At 39.4% G+C, this 17,063-nt stretch overlaps 1 protein-coding gene across 6 annotated transcripts in view; it reads left to right on the top strand.

Annotated features, from left to right (window-relative positions):
* Positions 1 to 17,063, top strand: part of EML6 (EMAP like 6) — a 275,164-nt gene that overhangs the window by 156,728 nt on the left and 101,373 nt on the right. For all 6 annotated transcript variants that reach the window (XM_040453716.1, XM_040453714.1, XM_040453712.1 and 3 more), the window contains exons 7-12: positions 1,907 to 2,108; positions 4,668 to 4,805; positions 6,536 to 6,792; positions 9,240 to 9,452; positions 13,823 to 13,990; positions 15,072 to 15,178. In XM_040453716.1, the coding sequence (XP_040309650.1) occupies positions 1,907 to 2,108; positions 4,668 to 4,805; positions 6,536 to 6,792; positions 9,240 to 9,452; positions 13,823 to 13,990; positions 15,072 to 15,178 (1,085 nt within the window). The remainder of the gene's footprint in view (positions 1 to 1,906; positions 2,109 to 4,667; positions 4,806 to 6,535; positions 6,793 to 9,239; positions 9,453 to 13,822; positions 13,991 to 15,071; positions 15,179 to 17,063) is intronic.

The raw sequence follows: 17,063 nt of genomic DNA, 5'->3' as shown, positions 1-17,063 counted from the left end.
ACTGTGAGTTGATTAAAGTGAGGATTACAAAGTGTGCCCATATACCCCCAGTTAACCCTTCTTTTGTCCCAGCATCCCATTTGCCTTAGCATTTGTCCTGGATTTTTTTTTATGGACTTAATTTTTTTAGAGCAGCTTCAGGTTCACAGCAAAATTAAATGGAAGGTATAGAGATTTCTCCTATCCCCCCTGCCACCATATATGCCCTGCCTCCCTGACTATCCACACCCCCCACCTGAGTGGTACCTTTGTTACCATGGGAGAAGCTACATTGATGCATCATCACTCAAAGCCCGTAGTTGGCATTAGAGTTCACATTCAGTGTTGTATATTCTGTGTATATTACATGCATAGTAACATGTATCTACCATGATAGTGAAGAGTTTCAGGGCCTTGGAAATCCTCTGTGCCCTGCCTATTCGTTCCTCTGTTCTGGACTTTTCATTTTGTAATGCAGTGTCACTATAATTTTATCTTTGAAAATATTTTGATAGAACTTTTTATTTTAACATGGTAAAGCTGCTTTCTTGGGGAAAAAAATAAACATTTTTGAAGTATGTAAATTTAATTTGACTTTCAAAGTAGTCACAATTTGGGTGATAAATTACATGGTCTCCTTAATTATAGTCTGCATTTAATGCAGAGAAAACTGGTCTCCAGAGAGAAAGGGACCCTCCTGGTGTGTCTGGCCAATCAAGTGTAGAGCAGGACTAAAGACCTGTGCTCTGACTTCTGGTACTTTCTACGCCGAAGACAGGAAGCCCACTAGGGAGATGACTCAGATCTCAAAGCTTACCACATCCCTGCCTTATTTACAGTACTTATGAAAGTGGGATTCTATCTGTATTTCTAATTCAGACCTGAGAAAACTCACGAAGTGAATAAATAATGTACCTGGTAAGCAACAAAACTGACAAGAAGTTCAAGAGATCACAAATCAGACAGACAAATAAAGACCTGCCTGGAGAGTATGAAGTACTCCTGAGGTGGAAGATTGTGTTTCAAAGAAGTACTGTGCCTTTAGGGAGCATTGTATAAAATGTTAAGTGGGGGAAGAATAACATCTTCACTGACAAATGTTTGATGGTATTTTGAGACTGAAATCAGTTTCATTTGCATATTTCTGGGACATGGTACATCTGTTTATCCAGCAAAATGAGTCTAGGTTCTGATCATAGTAAACTTACCCGATATGACAATTAGCCATTCTGGAGTATCACCCACATAGAATTTTAACATAGCGTTAGGGGCGCCTGGGTGGCTCAGTCGGTGAAGCTGTCCGACTTTGGCTCATGTTATGATCTCGCAGCTCATGAGTTTGAGCCCCGCATGGGGCTCTGTGCTGACAGCTCAGAGCCTGGGGCCTGCTTCTGTGTCTCCCTCTCTCTCTGCCCCTCCCCCACTGGTGCATGCTCGTTTGCGTGCGCGCGCGCTCTCTCTCTTTCTCTCACTCTCTCTCTCAAAACTAAAACTAAACATTAAAATTTTTTTTGTTTTTAACTTTTAATACAGTGTTAGCATCCTAAAGACTGAAGTGACTGTTAACTTTTCCGTAGTAAATCAGAAGTACATTATTTCAAAAAGGGATAGGTTTTCATAAAGACCTATTTCTTCTAATACTCATTTTAAGATGTAGTATTTCACATGCATCCTGATATTAAAACACATGGTTATCCTAAGTTAGACGGGAAAGAGTGACTACTCATGTGTAAAATCCAGATGGTGAGGGGTAAGGAAATGGTAAATAATACAGGATGGTGTGTGGTGTTGGTGTTTCTCCTTCAGGAGTTTTTAAGATGTGTTACATCAGATGCTATCCTGGTGAAAGGACATGTAGGTGTTTTCCTTTCTTCGTCAATGGTGTGAATACACGCTTTCATTTTATTTAATTGCTTGTTTCCCTCAGGCCTCTCCATCCGGAGCGTGTGCTGGAAAGCAGACCGCCTCCTAGCAGGGACCCAGGACAGTGAGATATTTGAAGTGATTGTGCGCGAACGAGACAAGCCAATGCTGATCCTGCAAGGCCACTGTGAGGGGGAGCTCTGGGCTCTGGCCCTGCACCCCAAGAAGCCCCTGGCTGTGACGGGAAGTGACGATCGCTCTGTCAGGTGAGGCCTTGGCATTGGTGGTCGTCAGGCACTGACTGCCTTGGGACAACAGAGTCACTGTGCCCAAATTTGCTTGTTACGCAAGAGACGGATAAACCACAGTGTAGAACCACACGTGTTCCAAACAGAACGTTGAGACACTGAGTCCAACCACACTTGGCTTCTTAGCATTTTGTTGTTGCCGCCTTTCTCTGGCTGTATCTTAAGTTGTGAAAGTGCTCTGAGTGAGTGAAAATACACTGCTCCTGGTTAGATAGGCTCCCAGTTCTCTTTCAATCAAAGATAAGAGCTCAGCGCATTCATCTGTGCTAAGATCATATTTGCCCCTCATATGCTGGGTCATCTGCAGGGGACTGCACACGGCATTTCCGTTTTCTCCTACCTTCATCTCCACTGGTGAATTCATGAACTCGTCTTCAAAAGAACTTAAGTTCTGATTTTCAGAGTTGCCTTCAGTATGGGAGTAAACAGTTCTTTCTTTGCAAATTCTCGAATGGAATTTTGGACATTGTCCTCAAATCAAAGGAAAGTGCTGGTTCCTGAGAAAATAGGCAATTTTATTAGGGCCTCAAGGATTCTTGCTGTGGATCATTTGTTATTCTTTGAGAGCACAGCATTGCATAAAATGAGCAATACGAGGACACCTCTGATGTCCTTGTGACTGTTGAAGGACTGAATACAGGGTTTAGAAGTGTGTGATGAAGTTTGTTACACTGACTTCAATATTTTTGTATTTACTGCTGACCTTTAAATGTGCCCGATGACAAGCAGGCCAGAAAGAGTGTATGCCGGTGGGAGGGAGAGGCTGGTCCATCAGTCTGTGGATTGATTACTGCTTCTGGGCTCTAGTAGCTAAATTAGAATTTTGTAGACTAGAAGCAGGTTCCTGCTTCTCCCTTGCTCTTACTCTGTATGTCTGTGAATCTGATCAAGACACGGTGTGCTCATTACTGAGGTATAATTTTAAAAGTAAATCCATTTTGTGATCTTTACCAGGCCCTGAAGCCCCATCAATCTAAAGATCAGTGAAACAGTGTGTCTCCATGTGGCATCAATGTTTATTTGGCTTAAGTTTCTCTTTACCCAACTTTCTCCTCTCTTCCTTTTCCTTCCTTTACTCTGAGCTTTCCCCGAACAGGCAAAATGTTACCACCAACTTACTCAAACACCTGAGATACTCAATTTATATTTATCCAGGTAGAAATGATTTCAAGAAAGTCTTTGGCTTTTGTATTTTGACAAATTAGTTGAGTCTCAAAATTGCAAACATCTCCAAGGAGCCCTGGCTGTCAGAATTTGTCTTATTCCTCTTAACCATTAATTTGGCTCAAATGACAAATGTTATTTTACACAGAGTATTGAAATTTAAGAAGGGTCTGACTCCTAATTTCTTGAGCAAGATCAGCTTAGTGACTTTATAGGATGGTACAGTCTACTGGGGAGTGATGGTTTCTGCATGCTAGTAAAGCAAAGCTTACATTGCTTAAAATAGTACAAGGCTAAAAGCAGCATGAGATTATGAATAATGGACGAGGTATTGAAAGACTACCATGAGCTTTAGGCTGAACAGTGCAGGCTGCCTAAGGGATCAGTAAGCTCTTCACTGTGCAACTCTCCATTTTAAGGAGCATGCCCCCGTCCGTCCTGATGGCAGAATGCATTTAGAGAAACTGCACCACATGTGACTTATTCTTGCTTCCCTATGGCGGAACTCGAGATTCTCTGTCCCCTCTGGCAGATACTAATGTTTGTATGTTAAGAGAAGCCTGTCTTAAGAGTACTAACAGATAGAGGTCAGTTACCCAATCACAACTGACATTTAAATGCTTATTTGCATCTTCAAATACCTAGTCCACGTTCACTCAGTCTGAGGTGCCTGGATTAGGTGTTCCAGGAGCTGCTGCAAACTGTGTTAGGGGCACGTGCCCCTTGACCTCCATTTCTCCAGCAGTAGCTGTGCCCATCAGCCGGGGGCACTTAAAGTATCTGCCTCAACCAGGGTGAGTGGATCTATCTGCAGTGGGACACCCAGAGGCCTTGTGAAGCATGACAGCAGGTGACTGTAGACAGATACTCTTTCTTGCCAGGGAGGCCAATAAATGTAATGTGTGTTTCCATTTATCTGCACTTAAATAACACAGTTATTAGAAGGACACTCATATTATTTTAAACAAACTAACAATAACACCTAGTAGTACTTCTTTTTCTCTAAATGTTATTAACAATTCTTGGTATAAATAAAGAACAATGTTTAATTTCCAAAGAGAATAGCAAGATGTTGTGTGAAGTAGTGTTTAAAATGTCTTTGATTAATCTCAAAATCTTTGGAAATGGTTTTCTGGTCTTAGAGTTCTTGCTGGGGATTTCAAATGGTGCAAATGACCCATTGATAATCTAAACACCTTCTTAGATTGCCAGACATGCCGTGAGGAAGGACACTAGTATGAAATTAGTGCGTCCTGTGTTGTCATCATCATCAGAGTGGTGAACAGCCTTCCAGCCTAGGGCTGGCTGATGGCTGAGAAACTGGTTTTGTTTTTACTTTGTCCTTGTGCTTAGGCTATGGAGCCTGGCTGACCATGCCTTGATCGCCCGCTGTAACATGGAGGAAGCAGTTCGCAGTGTGGCCTTCAGCCCGGATGGATCTCAGCTGGCCCTGGGCATGAAGGACGGCTCTTTCATTGTTCTCCGAGTCAGGCACGTGCTGCTAGGGAAAATGATATCAGAAATGCTCTTGTGTTAAACTGGTTCTCCTGGTCACAATGTATGCCTGGACTTTAGGAAAAATGCATTTATTCTTTCAAGTAGGAACATTCTAGATTCAGTCACCGGATCTGTAATTCCCAAATCCAAACACTCTGAAAATCCACCGTTCTTTGGCAACTTCTTTGACAGCACGTCTTGACCCAATGAACTGATCTGAGACTGTTTATTGGCTATTAATCTCCTAGTAGGAATAATTCTCTATAATGTGATTCACTACAAAAATATTAATGTTTTTAATATGGGGTGTTGCCCTAGCTCCTGTGGAGGGTATTACATAATATATTGTATATGAACCTTTCTAAAATCCACTGAATAATGAACTCCTAAGCTCATCTGGTCCCAAAGGGGTTTGGGCTTATAGGAAGCCAAGAAAAGAGAAAGAAATGAGAAAGCAGTCTCTAGCAGTGCCAGATTTTTAGAGGTGAGCTTGAGTCAAAATTTCTTCCACCTATAATGAAAAATAAAATGGAATATTTCGTATTTATTAACATGCTATATTTACAGGACAAAAATTATGACCCACATTTGTAATTTCTCTAAATAACACTGGTTGTTTTTTAAGGCTTCTACAATTTGTGATTACAGAAAGAAAATGCAGCTGTAAATTAGATACTGCATGTTTTGCACATAGAAAATTCTATATAGGTTTGAAAAATGATCTTGGCACAGTTTATTACACTAAATTCTCCTTACCAACCACACATAACTTAATGCTGGGTTGATGGGCAACGTTTTCTTTCTCTGCTTAGTGATGGTATGGAAAGATGGCCAGTTACCAGATTTTCTTTTCTTTTTGATGGATTTCCCAAGCCAAAACAAACAAAAATCCAAAAAAACCTATTTGATGATATTAGAGTAAACATTATATTATATAATATATTGCTATTAATAAGTGATAGCTGGTGAGGGGAATTACCACATAGAAGCACATATTTGCCATCATGTATGCACTGATTGTGTTGGCAGTGGGTGAAGTCTTCGGTGCTGGCCTAGGAGACTGCTAGCCACAATTCTGTCTCATGGTGGCAGCTTTCAAATGCAGGCAGCATTTCTTACCAGAACCTGATCGGAAAGGATACAAAATATTCCGGTGACATGACGTATGCATTGTTGACTTTCCTGGTAACAATTAAATAATGACATAAGAATTTAATATTTAAAAAGAAATTTTGCTCTCATGCTTTTTGGACTTGCTCTTTTTTGCAACAGTAAGCAAGCTTCACACCCGCTGGTTACTTGATCTTAAAGTATAAAAAAGATGGTTGATGTTTATGCTACCCTTGGTGGACGTTTACCTTTCTCCAGGGCATGTTTTGAAAACAATTTTACAAACCCCAAATTTTTGAAGCACAAAGTTTTAGGGGAAAATAACAATTAAACATGAAAGCAAATATGCATTTCATTAAATTTTGTTTTGTTTTGTTTTTACTTTGGAAGCCCAGATAGTATTTAAAATGTTGGTTAATTTTGCCTAAATTGGCCAGAAACTAAGTAAATAGTTTTATATTTTTCCCCAAAAGTTATTCCTTTAATTCTTATACGTGTTCTCTCTCTTTTGAAACATTTTTTTCTCTGACATACAAATTTTAAAACATGGCTTGGGGTTCCTATTTCTAGATTTGCTGCTTATCACTTTTTATTGCTGGTTTTTATTCTTATAGAGATATGACAGAAGTGGTTCATATCAAAGATCGAAAAGAAGTCATTCATGAAATGAAATTTTCTCCAGATGGCTCTTACCTCGCGGTGGGATCCAATGATGGCCCAGTGGACGTGTATGCCGTTGCCCAGCGGTATAAGAAAATTGGAGAATGCAGCAAGTCACTTAGTTTCATCACACACATTGACTGGTCTTTGGATAGCAAATACTTGCAGACCAATGACGGCGCGGGAGAACGCCTGTTCTACAAAATGCCATGTGAGTCACTCAGGCCCTGGATGGTGGTGAAAATCAAAACTTCGAACCAGAGTCAGCAAATGTATGAGAATGTCATCATGACCTCAGGGCAAGGAATGTTTTCAGAAACACGAGCCCCCAAATCTCACACTCCCAAAGAAAAGATAACTAAATTGGAACACGTTAAAATTTTAAAAAATACTGCACAGTGAAAGAGATCATGAAAACATGAGGCGCAGACTGGACTTAAATACTTGAAATGGTTATAATGGGCAAAAGATATATACTTAGAAATTAAAAGAATGCCTAAAGATAAGTGAAAGGAAAAATAGCCTAGAAAAATACTAAAAAAAACGCTAAATATTTGAGGATCACAGTCCTTATTTACTATGATGATTTTATTCCAAAATCTGTGTTCTTCATAATTGGAAGCCCTTAAGGTATTATTTGGTGAAATATGCTAATTAGGATTTAAAAAACACAATTTCTATTTGTGGCCTTCGCTGTCTCTTTTAGAAGAGATTCATCAGACTTTGATAACATTCAGTAACATTTAGTTTGTAATACTAAAATGGTAGAAATAAAAGACAACTTTCTGTATTGTAATCTGTGACTAATGATTTTTTTAATGTAAGTGGAAAAGTATAATATTTAACATGAATCTTGTCCTCAAGTAATTATACTTCATCTTAAAATTTTTATTGAATAATTAATTTATATGTAAAATAATATATACCATCTAATGTAACTTTAGCTATTTAGAGTTCTCTGCCCTGTCAAATCATTAGCACACCATTACTAGGAACATATTTCTGTGTGTCTACTTTCTTTGCTTGAAATTATTTCATATATATTTTCTGTATGTGAAAAATTAAGGAATACACATTTCTCACCTGCAGTAACAAAGTAAAATCCTCTTAGTGATAATATCACAATTTGCTATCTCATTCTCCCGTTAGTGAGCATTTAGGCTTATTTCCTGTTTCTTTGCTGGTACAGACCGTGCATCTCGAAATATCTTGGTACAGGTGGGATTTTCTCTTCTGAGTCACTTCCTTGGACGATATTCTCCAAAGGGGGAATGCTGGGTCAAGGACTATGTTCTGTCAACTCTCTCATTTTATGGTCATCTTAATGAATTTTTATGTCATGCTGTTCCAGTCCAGAATTTCTGCATGCCAGTTTGGCAGTGCACCAGTAACGCATAAGAGCACCTACTCTCACAGATGATTCTTTATTTGAAAATATTTATTTTTGAAGAAGAAATTCTGAGGTGGTACACTAAATTGTCTTGATTTTAAATTTTAAAACTGTGTATGGCTGGACATTTTCCCAAGCATTTCTGTATCAGTGTGGTTCTGCCTTTGCATGCCCTCTGGGGACATCCCTCACTTGCTTTTGGTACAAGCCGGGAGTTGCCACACATTTGAGAACATATCGAGCACACTGTCAAGGCTATTTTCCCCAACCACTTACAGTTTTCATTGTCTAATGCTTTTAAATTTAAAATCCATTAACTTTTCATACTAATTTTTTGAGCCTAAATTTTAAAAAATCACTTCTATGGTTCCTTGAATTATGAAAGGTAGAAGTCCAGAATAAACTTCTTAGAAATCAGGCAAAATGTTGGTGACTAAATGTGATAACATACGATTGCATAAAAGTCAATATGACTTTCTTTTTTTTTTTTTTTAATTTTTTTTTCAGCGTTTATTTATTTTTGGGACAGAGACAGAGCATGAACGGGGGAGGGGCAGAGAGAGAGGGAGACACAGAATCGGAAACAGGCTCCAGGCTCTGAGCCATCAGCCCAGAGCCCGACGCGGGGCTCGAACTCACGGACCGCGAGATCGTGACTTGGCTGAAGTCCGACGCCTAACCGACTGCGCCACCCAGGTGCCCCAAAAGTCAATATGACTTTCAATAATCAAAGCATACGAGCTGTATAGTAGTTTCAGATATTACATTGAGTACAGTGATCATTTTCTTTCTTGTCTCTGTATCTGAGTTTTGATCATACACTTTCTTTAAACCCTGCTGGAAGAAGAAAAAAATCATAAATTTGGTAAAGAGATTAGAATCTACAGTTTCCTTGATTTATGGAAGTTTTTTTTTTTAAACCCTCCATATAGACCTCTATATGGAAAAGGAATAAAACAAATTAGAATATGCTTTTTATTTAAATGTAACATTATGGGGGCGCCTGGGTGGCTCAGTCGGTTAAGCGGCTGACTTCAGCCCAGGTCATGATCTCGCGGTCCCTGAGTTCGAGCCCCACGTCGGGCTCTGTGCTGACAGCTCGGAGCCTGGAGCCTGTTTAGGATTCTGTGTCTCCTTCTCTCTGACCCTCCCCCGTTCATGCTCTGTCTCTCTCTGTCTCAGAAATAAATAGACGTTAAAAAATTTTATAAATAAATAAATAAATAAATAAATGTAACATTATGTTGCCATGTATTGATTATTTTCAGCTGGGAAGCCTTTAACAAGTAAAGAAGAAATCAAAGGGATTCCCTGGGCCTCCTGGACATGTGTGAAAGGCCCCGAAGTGAGTGGAATTTGGCCTAAATACACCGATGTCACTGACATCAATTCGGTGGATGCAAATTACAACAGCTCAGTGCTGGTGTCTGGAGATGATTTTGGACTGGTTAAATTGTTTAAATTTCCTTGTCTCAAGAAAGGTAAGGCCAAAAGAGACATTTCATTGAATAAATATTTAATCTAGAAGGTGTACACAGTGTAAACCAGACTATTTGATATTCTAAAATTACTAATTTAAGGCAGAATTTGTTCAGTTATTACTAACCAGTTTGTAATTCATAAGCTTCATGTTTTACATTTTAACCAAATCATAGTTTGTTTTGTTTTTATTTATGTGAATAAATACTCATAATTTAAATCACATATTACATTAAAATATTGTAATTAAAATTCTCTTAGGCTTCACTGCTAATTGTGCTTATACATGGAAAGCAAAGCAAAATCTTTTTAGATAAAATCTAAAAGTGAATACTCTGGTGATAACACAATTCGTGGACTGCTTGTTGTAGTGCTTATTTTGCAAACCCAATTTACATAACTGGTGAAATTTTTGAGAGTGAAGATCGGTTCAAAAGAACTCTTCCTCCTCTCACATTTTGTTGTTTTGTCTTACTGTTGTTAAAATGTTGTCGCTTTAATTTTTGTTGCACCTTTAGACTTTGTGGAATGTGACTGAGTTAACCGTGTAATGACCCTGTCTTCTTCTTCCTTAAAAAGTTTAGACAAAGCCCATACACAGGCTTTTCTGAGTCTCCCCACTAGCACCCTGAAAATCAGATGTTTGGAAAGTAATCATCAGGGAGGTGTTATTGCTTGAAAATTCATTCACTTGAACAATTTTTAAATTAAGAAAGGGAAGGGATGGAAAAATGTAATCAGAAAGTCATTTTCGGCTAACTGGCAGTTTTGAAGCACCAACAGTTATGGTAGAGAATTGAACATAAAACGCACAGCAAACCATCATTTACGCTTGACAGCATGGCCATCAGTTTAAAATGCTTGAGGCACAAAATTACCTCCCGTGCCTAATTCACACTCTCCTCTCCCTAACGGGCTTTTTGAGTAATAGGGTGTGTCCTGTTGGATTGAGTAATGTACTTGCAGAACGTGAGTTAGGCAACCGGTCTGGGAACTGAGAAGAAACATACATCCCTGAGGCCAGAAACAATACTGTTGGCCTCACATGTGAAGACTAGGAAAGAAGGTAACTCACCCAGAATTGTTATTTCCTGCATATTCCCAAGCCTTGTAGAGTGGATTTGGGTCTAGAAATGGAGATCCTGAATGTATTGATAAGAATGGGGAAAGGGGGGTGGGAGGCGATGAATAGTGCTGCCTGTCCAAACAAGACCCCCTGATGGGTAAACTGACCCTGAGGATGATGGAACCCAGGAGACACCTGCAGAGTAAGGGAGGTTGACTGCTGAGTGATGGTATCATGGGAATAATAAAACCCACCTCAGCAATCTGTGGAACTATTTGTATTCTCATAGCAAATTTACTTGTTCTACTCTTCATGGCAAGTGGTTTATAAATCTTGCAATTTGTCTCAGAGCCATTCAGGCTTTTGTGGCCTTTCTGTGCCAGAACTACTGGCAGGGAAGTTTCTAAAGGGGGATTGTTGAAGGGAATGGTGACAATTGGTGGCTCTTGTCTCCCTGTAGCCCAGGGTATCAGTGGTGGGTAGTCCCCCAACTTTTGAACCTGTAAACAGCCAAATATGAGAAGGGGCTAGTGACCATGAGAACTGTAGAGACTGAGCAAATATTATAGTTCTCTGTGATTAAATCAAACTCTCAACCAAGTTCATCGACACATTTACAATTACTTGTGTATAGGATTCTGCTGCATAGTATTGAGACGTAAATGTTCTGCAGTTAATGAAAATGACTACAATGGTTATTATTTTTACATGGTCAAACCAATTTTTCTCATTTCGTTTTGACAGTTTTCAAATCTTTTCATACAACTAGTATCAATCCTGATCATTTTCCCTGGTGTCGCTTAGACTACATTCTGTTTAACCATCATCGCACAGACACTTCCATGAGGTAAAAATCCAAAGCCTAGCTCATTGACATTTGCCGTGTCTTACCACCCCTTCTCCAAAGGAAGACTCAAGGCTGAGGATCTCCTGTTTTACCTCTGTGCTGCTGCCCCATTAATCCTTCACACAAACGTGCACACGCACACACACATACACACACGCACACACACACACACACACACACACACACACACACACACACACATACACACTCCTTGAAGAACTCCCAAGAAAAATGTCCTGGATGTTGTAAGACATGAGTTGCATAAGGTCTGGGCCTTGAAGGAAAAAGCATTGGCCTCCAGTAGAGCTTGAATGAGCTTGAGGCAGTACAGAAACAGAAAGGTCAAGGTGGCCACAGCATGGTGAATGAGGGGAGCATTGTGTACTCAGAGGCTGCAGAGGACAGTGGGGACTATGTCACAAAGGCCTTGTAGCCATTGTGAAAAATTTGGGTCTTCTTTTAAGTGTGGTAGGAAACTATTGAAGATTTAAAATGGAGGAGTGACATGACCCATGTAAGTTGTTAAAAGACCACTTTGATAGCATGTGGGATGAATTAGGGAAGTGAAGGCTCCAAGTAGAGAGATTTTCACATAAGTCCAGGTGAGAGATTTTGTGGCTTGGACAAAGGTATTAGGAACAGATGTGAATACAGGTGCATGAGGTTAGGAAACAGTGTCAAGGTAGAGCTGAAGGTATTGCTGATGGATTTGGATGTGGGAATAGAGGCAAAGAGCCAAGGATGAGTTTTGGGCATGAGCAGTGGGGGTGGATGATGACACCACTTATGAAGATGGGAAAATGAGCAAGGAAAAAGGTGTGTGTGTGTGTGAGAGAGAGAGAGAGAGACAAACAGACAGACAGACAAACAGACAGACATGGGGATAAAAGAGAAGAGAAGGGTAAGGGGCACTCCTTGGTCTGTGCTGTCCATGATAAGTTTGAGGCGCCTGTTAGATATCCAAGTAGACATGGCACACAGGCCATCTGCAGTCCAGGGAGAATTGAGAGCTGAAGAATGAATGTTCAGCAATTGAAGGCATATTGACAGTACGTAAAGCCGTGGGAGAGAGCACCAGCAGAGAGATAAGAGCCTTCCCTGTAGTTCAGAGAATAAAGAGAGGCCTTAAAAAGTGACACTGTCCTAAGGAAAGCCTGGGAAGAGATGGATGTGGTTTTCATGTATTCAATAAATATTTGTTACGTGCTATTCTAGAGGCTGGAGATACATCAGTGAGTAAAACAAGCACAAATCCCTGTCCTCATGGAGCTTTTGTTCTACTAAAGGGACACAGTCAATAAACAAAATGTAAACACATCTGGTGAGAAAGGCTATGAAGGAAACAAAAGCAAACAGTAGCAGGAGCGCTCAAATCGGGCAGCTTGGTGGTATATTTTAAATAGCATGGTCATTTTCACCTTCATATAACTTTATTTTTTTAATATTTTTTAATGTTTATTTATTTTTGAGAGAGAGAGAGAGAGAGAGAGGGAGGGAGGGAGACGCAGAGAGAGGGAGACACAGAATCCAAAGCAGGCTCCAGGCTCTGAGCTGTCTGTCAGCACAGATCCTGACTCAGGGCTCGAACTCACAAGCTGTGAGATCATGACCTGAGCTGAAGTTGGACACTTTATCGACTGAGCCACCCAGGCGCCCCACCTTCATGTAACTTTAAATCATTACCTCTCCAATGGGTATTTGAATTTTAAACATGTTTTAGTTGAACAGGTTGCTTTCTCCCCCATTAAAGAGGCTCCATTACAGGGCCTGCAATAGGTAGAATGATTTCTGAAGGAGGATTGCCGGCCCCTGAAATCTCCCGTAGCCTTTGGAGTATGAGGCCTCCACACGATAGCATGGACCCTGCTTACTTCCCTGACTTCCTTCATGCTGCCGTGTACCAACTACATACCGGATACTTTACTGCAGTAGTTCAGCTACAACCATAAGTGCAAATAGCTTTTCTTCTGCATTCGTGACCTTGGGGATGGTGTTTACTAAGTAAAGCAATCAGGGAACCAAATTTAATTCTTCCAGCTCTACATCCACATGACCCTGAACAGTAATTTGACTGTTTTTTTTTTTTTCCCACAGAATGATTCTCTGTTTCCCTATTGCAAAGGACCACCTGTCTTATCTTGTATTTAAATAAGAATGTGTAAGATAATCATTCTTAAGCATTTTAGTTGCAGAATCAGTGAAGCAGTAGGCATTATCTGGAAAAGGTTCAGATGTGTCTTCAACTGCAGGACTTAAATTTTAAGGCCATTTTTAGCTTAATCCATAGTGGAATAATTGAGATAATTTTTGGAGGCTTTGCTTGTTAAGATATATAATACTGAAAATTATGTTTTCTAATGTATTTAAAGATTTCACTTTTCAGCATGAATCAGAATGTAATATTTTAATCAATGAATTGTATTTTTTGTATTACTAATCTCTCCAAAATATCTTTTCAGGAGCCAAATTTAGAAAGTATGTGGGCCATTCTGCACATGTCACAAATGTCCGCTGGTCCCATGACTTTCAGTGGGTATTGAGCACAGGAGGGGCTGACCACTCAGTTTTCCAGTGGAGATTTATTCCAGAAGGTGTCAGCAACGGTCTGCTGGAAACTGCACCCCAGGGTAAAACCAATTATAATTTTTCAAGCTTTTTTTTTTTTTTTTTGGCAATAAAAATTTCAAAGAATGTTATAACATCTCTCCTGGACATAAAGAGTTAAAGCGATTTTTGAAAAATTCATCCCTATAATAAAATTTAAAATTAAAAGTAAAAACAAAACTTTTGAGTTATATGTGAATTAGTTGGTTAATTTCCTTCAAAAGATTTTGTTTATACCAGATGCCAGTTGAAGATCAAAGGTTTACATGAAGAATTAGCCTTTGAGAATGTCAGGAACAAATCTACCTCAGCCTCCTTAGGACAACTATAACTGTGGTGGGTCTACTCAGGCTGCAGGGGGACAGAGGGACAGAGTGACCTTAGGAGTTGGCTCCAGAGTGAAGTTCAAAGAATGGTCCACAGTTGGGACTGAAGTCTTCTAGTTCACTGGATGTGTAGTCTTTTAATTTACTGTCATGCCAGCAGGAGTAATCAGGTAATAAAATTTGAAACCATATGAGGAAATGTTTTCATTGGGACAGTTTCTGCAGGGGTTTTGACCCTGGCAATTACTGCCACTTGGTAGATGTGGCAAAGGCTAAGAACTAAGTGGTTAGATTTCCCTTTATTTCAGCCTTCATTTTGGTAAAACGTTCCCCTGGCCTTGCCTTTTCTTTCTCTCTCTCTCTGTTTCGTTCTTTCCCTTTCTTTCTTTCTTTCTTTCTTTCTTTCTTTCTTTCTTTCTTTCTTTCTCTCTCTCTCTCTCTCTCTCTCTCTGGCCCTTTTCAAAGCAAGATTTAAAACACAAAGATTTGTTACAGAAGTGTGGCAATGAGTTCTGTCTGCTGGGGAGGGGTGGGGGAGAATTGCCCAGGTCTGTTAATGCTACTGTAAGGGGTGAGATGATGTGCTGAACTTAACCAAAAGATGGAAGGGATGGTGGGGGGGGGGGAGACATTTTAAGAACCTACATCAAAGGAAAACTAAGCTATATTGATTTTTTTAATTTACTTTGCTAGAAGAAAGAAAATATTTTAAATAAATGTATAAGCTATTTTGGGTCTCAGAACTTTTGCTTGTTTCTCATGGGTTGTGTTTCTGCAGAAGGTGGCACTGATTCTTACAGTGAAGAGTCTGATTCGGATTTATCTGATGTGCCAGAGTTGGACTCTGATATTGAGCAAGAAACTCAAATCAATTATGATCGCCAGGTCAGTAAGCAGAGGGCCTCCTAACAAATGCCTTACAGCCCAGAATGTCGATCTCACTGGATTTGGATGTTGCACTAAAAATGGCTGGTACTTGAGCAGAAGAGAATACAGACAAGAATAAGGAAAATTACCTACTTCTTGTCTTTAAGCACAGATTGAAAATAAGGCATTTACCCATTCACATTATTAAAAAAAATTTTTTAGTGGAAAGTAGTACCAAATTTTTAAATTGAACCCATGACAGAGTTTTCTGCCTTTCGAGTGCCTAAAACTTAAAATATTATTTTGCAGAAAAATGTGCAAGCAAGCTAAAGTATTCTTAATTTTCTTAGCAGATCTGAAAGCATATGTTTTCTGGGGTGCCTGGGTGGCTCAACTGGTTAGGCATCCAACTCTTGGTTTTGGCCCAGGTCATAATCACATGGTTCATGAGTTAGAGCCCTATGTAGGGCTCTGTGCACTGACAGTGTGGAGACTGCTTGGGATTCTCTCGCTCTCCCTCTTACTCTGCCCCTCCCTCATTCATGCACACACTCTCTCTCTAAATATAAATAAATAAATAAATAAATAAATAATAAAATTTTAAAGCATGTTTTCTTTACAGAATTGGTAGCTTTAAAGCCATGGTAGTTTTCAAGATAACTAGCATCCTGGTTTCTCTCTCAACTTCCGTATACCATTATCCATTTAATTGAAGTTAAAACCCAAATACAATACGTATGATCTCTCCAGTCCGAAATTATCGCTAGTAGAAAAGTTACACAATTTCAAAAAAATTGGGTCCTAGTTTTTTTAAAGTAGACATTTCATTTTAGTGCTGAACAGTGAGTGTTAAAGAGAACATTCCTTCATAGGAATCTGGAGACATCTCACCTTTTTTATGTTTGGTAACTGAAGGTGTTCTATTTTCTTTCTTGTCATATCATGAAAGTACGTGAAGTAGACTCTGTCAGTGAACATGGAGTAAGATTTCCGGTTTCAGACATAGCAAATGTCACTGTTGCCCATGGAGACTTACCATATAGGCCTGTGGCAGCTGCTGTGTATTACCTGTCTCTACAGGGCCGGATCCTGCTCTGTATATACACCAAATCCAACCTCACAATAACCCTGAGATGTTAACTATTTTGCCCACGTTCACCTCACCCGTAGTATTGAGATAAGAATGAGGATCTGGGCTGCTCTCCAAAGCATACATTCTGCATATTGCTTGGCTTTGCCACTGCGTAAGCACTGAAACTTTCCAGATGATAATTATCACTCATTGATTTAGTGTTTGAAAAATTAGAGGCAGTCTGACTGATGGTTTGGGTCAACTTCGTGACTAAGTCAGCTTGACCATGTGTTGATACAATGAATTATGCAACAAAACTAAAGATGAGGATTGAAAAATTATTAACGTAGAAATATATACACAGTGAATAATGTTATGTCCTCATATCCAGGGGACATGGAATTTAAGCAAAGTGAACATAAAATTTAGGAAAAAAAGAAAAGCAATATCTTAGTTGGGATTTTTTTATGTAATAAAAGGTGTTAGTCAAAGAATGAAAAGACTTGACTATACTGAAATCCATGCCTAGGATTTATATATTCTCCCTGGTATCTTAGTTTCTGAAGCTTTCATCTATATTACTTATTTACATTATTTTTTTGTTCTTGAATTACTCCTGAGCAGAAAGTTTTATTCTATTCTACAAATGAGAATCTTAGGTCCACAGAGTTTATGAGACTTGTTCCAATAACCTGTAGAAATGCCAAGACCAGAATTCAGTGCTCTTGAGGAGTTGATGAGCTGAAGAAAGCATCATGGACTCAGATGGATAATTAGCTTAAGATTTTACAAGCTTAATTCATTGTATCTGCAGTAGACAAAGCAATAATG

The sequence above is a fragment of the Herpailurus yagouaroundi genome, unplaced genomic scaffold (assembly GCF_014898765.1).
Source record: "Herpailurus yagouaroundi ecotype Mexico unplaced genomic scaffold, PumYag 210, whole genome shotgun sequence".
NCBI lineage: Eukaryota > Metazoa > Chordata > Mammalia > Carnivora > Felidae > Herpailurus > Herpailurus yagouaroundi.
The sequence above is the reverse complement of the archived record's forward strand: the minus strand, read 5'-3'. Positions and strand labels throughout refer to the sequence as shown.